Below are 7,183 nucleotides of genomic sequence, written 5' to 3'. Positions count from 1 at the left end.
TGGTAAAATACGCAGTGAGAAGGAGATAAAGTATTAAACTGGTGACAGAGCCTCTTTAAATTATTTGTGAAGTTTCTAAATTATAATGGCAGTATAACAGATCCATGTTTGACAGATCCGGAATATGGCCCCATAGAAATCTGTAGGAATACATGGAGAAAGACTGAGACATTCCATCAGATGACTTATATCGGAGGTCCGAAAAGCATTGGACGGAGGCACTTTACAGTAGCACAGTAATAATGTAAGATCTCTGCGTGCGGCTGTACTGGCTCCAGCACGTGGCTTTTCTGCGTGCACGAGGTGGAATATTAAAAAGAAGATAATTACTTAAACATGACCTGTCTGTGTACATGGAGGAACTTGCTAAACAGCCACTTATCGGTGCTAATAACCTCATTTAGACGGTTTTTTGTCTTGACCCTGAATGAGCAATCACCTTGTTTTGTATGTTATATCAGGTGTATATTTTGGTCACACATTGCAGTCAAAATTACTTTTTTGCTGCGAATTTCCACAAAACCATGCCATTTTGCAGTTTTTAGCAAAATCGAAGCACAGAACACGTTTGAGCACGACGGGATCTTCTCTCCATATTTTCATTATAGAACATATTGTAATAATTTGCTCAAAATGGTTTGTTGACATTTTAAGTAAAAATTCACTCTTTTCTTAAGGAAATACTAAGTGTCTTATTGAGGTTGGGAAACGAAACCCAAACTACAGGCATTATAAGCTGTAATAAAAAGCCTCACTTTGATTCAACTATTAAATATACCAATTTTTATTTTGCTTACATTATAAAATCAAAATTCCCTAAAACGTTATATACATATATTATGTTGGATAAGGCAGTAAAAATACATTGCTGTCTCAAGGTGCATAAAAATAAAGTTGCCAATATTTAGACAGTGTAACATTGATAATTTAACTTCTATTACATCAAAGACTGCACAATATTAAATAGGTTTCTTTGTTTGAAATAAGTTATTTAAGACTGTCCAATTTAAATAGATATAAATAAAGATAGGTTTGTGCAAAGTATTGATGTGGTCCAGTTTCAAAGTGTACAATATATAAAGGGAGGTATTTGTCAAGGGCCATACACCAGTATTATGGTGAAAAACTGTTTCAAATTATGGAGCACGCTCATAGCTGCCATAGATCTTTCTGGCGCACGGACAGCCAGAGATGCGCCCAACGTATTAAGCGGCATGCGTCTCCATAAATTAGGCGGATTTTACTTCAGCGCAGACTGGCGTATGAAAAAAATCTCCCCCCATAGTGTTCCGATCCATAGGACCGATGATATAAAAGTGAAACGTTTGTGCACACGTTAATGCAAATCTTTGAGTTTAGCTGCCCGTGTTGGAATGGTCCGACGTCCATACGTTCTTGCTGCTTGGTTTTCAAATGCGGTTACCATCTGCTTGGCTACCTCATCAAAAAATACAGTGGCCAAATGAGAGTGGAGAAGAGATTTGAATTCAAATGATACCTAAAAAGCAAATATGAAAAAATAAATCAGCCAGATGAATAAATCTGAACCAGAGTCCATATGACTATGCCAAAAAATCTAAAATCAATCTGTAAAGCAGTGGTGCCAACCTGCGCCTCTCCAGCCATCGCAAAACTACAATGCCCAGCATGGCAACATTGCTGGAGAGCCACTGTTTGGAGACCACTGCTGTAAAGAGGGAGACGCTCATATATAGTGTATTTTATTAGATCCCTTGGGGTTGGGTTAGAATTGGAGGAGAAAGTTCAACATGCATGATGCCTCATTTCCCCTGGTCTATGTTGTCACATTAGATTAAAGACAGAATCCACCGCATTAATCTAAGGTTCATTTCACATCACTTTTGGGAGATCCGCTTTCATGTATGTGTTTTTAACTTAGGGAAGGTCTGTCCTCTCCCTAGTGTTGAGTCAAACCTCTTTTTTATTAAAAACTACATACGGGTGAGCAGATCTCCCAAACATGATGTGAAAGAGGCCTGGAGTGTAAAATACATTTTATAGGAGATTTTCAGGTTTAGTAAACAAATGATTTCATTAAGACAAGATCGCAGACAAATCCAACTGGGAAGACAATCGTGACTTAGAGTTTAAGAGTCCAGTCCCACGTAGCAGATTTCCACTAAAAAAATCTGCCACGTGTGATGCATCCTAATAAATTTCGATAACAGGTATGAAGACTTACAAAGAACTCAAGTTTGCAGGTGTCCGGTCGTCCAGTTAAGCCTGGGCCAAATCTCCACACCGTCTCCAGATGGCTAAACAGCTTTCCATCATTACAGACAGCCTGTGTCAAGAAAAAATAAAATAAAAATTAAATGTAGACGATACACACATAAAAAAACGGAAGTGTATTCTAGGAACTGGGTGAAAGGGAGTCCGAGCATCGTTTTATAGTGTCTCACTAAGACATTACAAACAGATTCAAGATTGCAACAGGACTTTCACCTTCAAGAACATTCGCCTACTACTAAAGATCTCTCAAACAGACAAAAATCATGGAGAATAAAGGTCAAACCGTGTGGCAGACAGGGAAAGGCTTGGCTGTACATAGTTCAACTACATGGACAGAGACAAGATTGTTCCCCAGAATCTTGCATCATACTCCTAAAACACCATTTAGCTCTATCCCGTGTCTGTATGCCAAAATCAGGGTGTCATGAGATTAAGACCTTACTGACCAATTTCCTACCATTAACCTAGAGCAAATCAGGTAGAAAGAGACAAAAAAAAAAAGGAGAAAAAAAAACTCACCCGTATTTGATGGTTGGGTTTAATGGAGATTTCAGATATGTAACGTTCCACGAGGGGCGAGAAGCCCACCTCCAGCTCAGCACGGGTCACTCCATTGCGGCAGGACAAAACTTTCGAACTGTTGCACCAAGGTACAAACATCTTGTAGTCTTGCACGTTTGCCACAATGTCAAACATTTGACTTATTGAATACCTACAAAACAAAGCAGGACATTCATTTTAGAGATAAGTGCCTGTATACTTTGAAAAACTGATTATATAATATTCAATTCAGGAAAGTTCTCAAGACACAAATATACTCCAGTTTCCTTTTATTCATAAAATAGGGAAAACATTTCCTAATAGGCCAGCTGACCAACCGGGGAATGAGGAAAAAAAGGACTGGTTAAACTGAAGCCATAAGACGGGTTGGAGATAAGAAAAAACTTTTCCTAAAGTGACTTTTGTTCCAATTAGAGACTGAAAACGCCTAAAATATAAAAATGGGGGTTATCAAGTATAAGAAAAAAAAAAAAAAAAAAAAGTTACCTTTTTCTAGAAACAGCGCCACTCTTGTCTATAGGCTGTGTCTGGTATTGCAGCTCAACCCCATTCACGTGATTTGACCTGAGCTGCAATACCAGGTACAGCCATGGAAAAAAAGAAAAAGTGGTGATATTTCTGGGGGAAGAATGCAGATTTTTTTTATTTCTAACCCCGGATGCTCCTTTAAATAAGCAATTCAAGTCAAAATGGTGTAGCAGCATTGATCAGGATCGCACTAGATTTAGGAAAGTCTAGCTTTCCTCTGAATTTTGCACCCAGGCATGATTGCGAGGTAGGAGACTTCAATATGGGATACATATGTGGCGTTAACTTTCACCTACCATGTAGCTTCGGCCATTGACCATGAGCAACTGACATCTTTGAGGTGCAGAACCAATATTATTAAATTAGATTCTATAAATACACTCAATTACTTACCCTAAGACTTTGGATTCTGTATAATCTATCCTTTTGCTCCCCAAGATGGGCATCACCAGGTTCAGGAAGGACCGCGTCTGCACGTGGATAGGTGATGGTAAAGGTAGTCGTGGACATTGTGAAGCGAGAATTCCACAGGAGTTCAAATGTCTGAAATAGACGTAAGAGATAAAGTATGTCAAGCAAAAAGGCCAGTCTAAAGAATGCTTTGCTAAAAATACCTCCATACTGGGGATAGGATTTCCTGAGTCTCCTAGAACTGAACAGCCTGGGTCACTCCTTTCATTTCCAACCAAGACTGACGTGCCACGACCATCCCCCACTCAGAGAACATTTCTCCCTCAAGTAGAATATATCCATAGATACAATATCAGGGCTCTATCACACGTAACGGAATTGCTGCAGCAACTCCGCAGAAACTGGCAGAAATTCCGCTGCGGAAAAAACACAATTTCCTGCATTTTTTTACTGCAGAAAACGGTGCGGATATTGCTGCATTTTTTTCAATGCTGAGAGATGACATCACCACTGAAAAATGCAGCAATTCAGTTCACTTTCTGCAGCAGGTATTGATTGACATGCTGCGGTACGGAAAATACGCACCGCAGGTGAATTTCTGCACGGATATTGTACAATTTGTAAAATCTCACCCACTTTGCTGCTACTGTATTCTGCTGCGTATTTTCCATCCGCAATTCCTTCCGGATGGAAAATACACAGCAATTCCGTTACGTGTGGACACTATTTTACCATTAAACCAACATTGGGATTTTGTAGACCGGAGGTCGGCCTCCTGTGAAACTACACCCATTATTTGAAGACAGTAAGCACATGCTAGGAGTTGTTGTCTCACAACAGCTGGCATGCTACAGAACGCAGACCACTGGCATACATCAAGATTATCTAAAGGTAAATGTTGGAGGTTATACAGTCTTGGCATTGTGGGAATCCTTGTGCGTACAAAGCATTTCCCTGTTTGGAAGGCCTTGTTCTCTTTGTGTGAGTCACCCTGTCCTGACGGAGAAGAACACTTCCCCCTTCCAGGAAATCCTGATTTACTTTAGACTCCAATAGGCGTCTCTAAAATATGGTTTGACTCTTGTTCTATGGAAATCAGGATATCAAAATCTAAAAGGATCACAGCTGATCGGTATTATAAACTCATCACCGCGGATCTGTAATTATTCTCCCCTATAGGCATTGTTTTTGGGAAGAATACGGCACCTCACAAAGACGACATACTGCATGGGCTCATAATATGAATTGGAAGGGATTGCGTCTCTTTTCTGCACTTATGTCCATAAATATGATGCACGACGGCTCAGTTCACACCCACGGCTGGTTTGTATTGCATTTTTTTTGCCAAGCTGTTTGGTCAAGCCATGGTGTTTGTGAAAATTGTGGAAAAAAATAAAAATACAAACACTAACCCCAATAGAACTGCAACATGTGAACACAGCTGAATTGTGCACAAATGTTTCTATCATTTAATGAAGGGCAACAAATTGATTTTCCGCACATTGATGTACCCTACTGATTTTATAGTAATCCACAATAATGGGAAACTTTTAGTCGGTCAGTAACGAAAAACTGGTATATTTTGAGTCATTCAAATTGTTACAAAAAAACAGATTAGAGGCACAGTACAAATCTTTGTAAAAGTTCCCCGGCGGAGGCCCCAGCAGGAATGTCACGAGTTTTAAAAAATGCAAGAAGTCTGATGCGAGTTCCAAGAATCCCCCACAATGACCCCCCCCTACACGTCAGTATCTTACTAAAGACATGCCTACTATGTGACGTGGCGTAACCCAATGAGAGTGAATAAGGAGCTCCCACCTCCCACACGACCAACCCTCATGAGTCACTACCGGGGTGTAGAACTACAGAGCTCAATATGATCTGCCGATTTTTGGTAGACCCAGTCTCGTGTAGCCATGCGGTGTATCTAACTTGTCAAGCCGGACAAAAACACGTCTATGGAGGACCAATCTAATCTCAACAGCTTCCAGGACAGAAAAAGTACATCATATACGTGGCACCACCTATATGTCCAGAGATAGACGACTACCTGTGAAATGCGACACCTAGCCACGCGACTTCAGTCCATCATTAGGAATTCCACGTGACGACTTAGTGTGACATTCCTAGAACAATCACTTCTAGCGGCTGACATCACAGAAATTATGGATACATATTGGGCCAATTATAAAAGTCCTTTAAGGCCTAATGCACACGAACGTGTTTTTGAATACGCAATTGCAGACCCATTCCTTTCTATGGCCCCATGCACACGACCGTGGTTTACACGGATCATGAGGGGGCCGCAATTGCGGACTGTAAAAACACAGGACAAGTGTGGTCCGGTGCCATTGAAATAAACGCACATCTATGTGCACGGTCTGTGATTAGACGGCCCGCGACTGACACCCCGATCGTGGGCATGAGGCCTCTGAACTCGGCAGAAGCCATATCGCACCCACATAGGTGGTCTCAGATCAGTACGTTACCCACAGCATTATCCAGGGATAAACACCACGTGCCCTCGCACCATATACGTGTAATGGGTCGGATAACGTATAAGAGAATATTAGGAGTTACTGAAAATCGTGCGGAGCTGCGACAATCGTGTAACATTTTTACTGAGATCTATGAAAAGTGAAAGAAAAAAAAAAAAGCGCAGCCAAAACTGCTCCGGACACATTTATATCAGTGTTCCAAATCACCTACAATTATAACATGAGGAACCTGAAGACTTTTACACCTTGGGAAGATTTATTAACACTTTATCCCTCAGACTGGAAATACATCGTATGGCTGCAAACTGGAAACACCAACACACATTGACTGGACTACAGGAGTATAGTAGGAGTAGTAGTAGGAGCCTAATAGAAGAATAGCAGCACGATAGAAGTATAATAAAAGCTACAAATATAGTAGAGAAGTAGTTGCCGTCGTATAGAAGTAGTTGCCGTCGTATAGTAGTAGTACTACGGTAGGTGTAGCGCTCTCACCTCAGTCCATGCTGCTTGTTGGCTCTCCTCAGCGCTGCATGGCACGGCCGGCTCTCCGCTTCCAGCAAGGCCCGCAGTAGGACGGAGGTGCTTCTCCCGCAGTGTCCGGTCATGGCTGCTATATCACGGTTACCGACACGTTGCTTCGTTCCCGGCTTCTGCGCGTAATGAGCCGGCTCTTCCTTTGCAACTCAGTTTCCTTCTACGGACAAAGAGCGGCGCTGACGTCAGCGTGGAGGGGCGGAGTCTCATAGACCAGCCCTTCTTCAGGCATGCGCCGGTGCTCTGTAGTAACCCCGGGGCGCTACTCGTGCGCAGTGGAGGAGAAGCGGCCGCCATAAGCCCGCGTGATGCTGCAGCGATATATCCCAAAATACATGAAAAATATTAATTCGCAAAATCCATACGTTTTGCATTAAGGACATTTTTTTTTTTTT

General features: G+C 41.6%; 1 protein-coding gene across 1 annotated transcript; it reads right to left on the bottom strand.

Annotated features, from left to right (window-relative positions):
• Positions 1–797: 797 nt before the first annotated feature.
• Positions 798–6,956, bottom strand: LOC142665589 (coenzyme Q-binding protein COQ10 homolog B, mitochondrial-like). The gene is made up of 5 exons (XM_075845295.1): positions 6,747–6,956; positions 3,736–3,885; positions 2,773–2,965; positions 2,204–2,305; positions 798–1,498 (listed from the first exon to the last, which is right to left on the bottom strand). The coding sequence occupies exons 1-5, from the start codon at positions 6,857–6,859 to the stop codon at positions 1,337–1,339; spliced, it is 720 nt and encodes a 239-aa protein (XP_075701410.1). The 5' UTR covers positions 6,860–6,956; the 3' UTR covers positions 798–1,336.
• Positions 6,957–7,183: the final 227 nt, after the last annotated feature.

The sequence above is a fragment of the Rhinoderma darwinii genome, chromosome 13, assembly GCF_050947455.1.
Source record: "Rhinoderma darwinii isolate aRhiDar2 chromosome 13, aRhiDar2.hap1, whole genome shotgun sequence".
Classification (NCBI taxonomy): Eukaryota; Metazoa; Chordata; class Amphibia; order Anura; family Rhinodermatidae; genus Rhinoderma; species Rhinoderma darwinii.
This window is presented reverse-complemented; position numbering and strand designations above follow the sequence as displayed.

Bases quoted from the DNA above. Each gene is read 5' to 3' on its own strand.
- LOC142665589 (XM_075845295.1), bottom strand. From the start codon at position 6,859: ATGACCGGACACTGCGGGAGAAGCACCTCCGTCCTACTGCGGGCCTTG. The intron at 2,306-2,772 runs GTGAGTTTTTTT...TTCTTGACACAG, and splicing joins AACCCAACCATCAAATACGG to GCTGTCTGTAATGATGGAAA. The intron at 1,499-2,203 runs GTAAGTCTTCAT...TTTGCTTTTTAG, and splicing joins CCTGCAAACTTGAGTTCTTT to GTATCATTTGAATTCAAATC.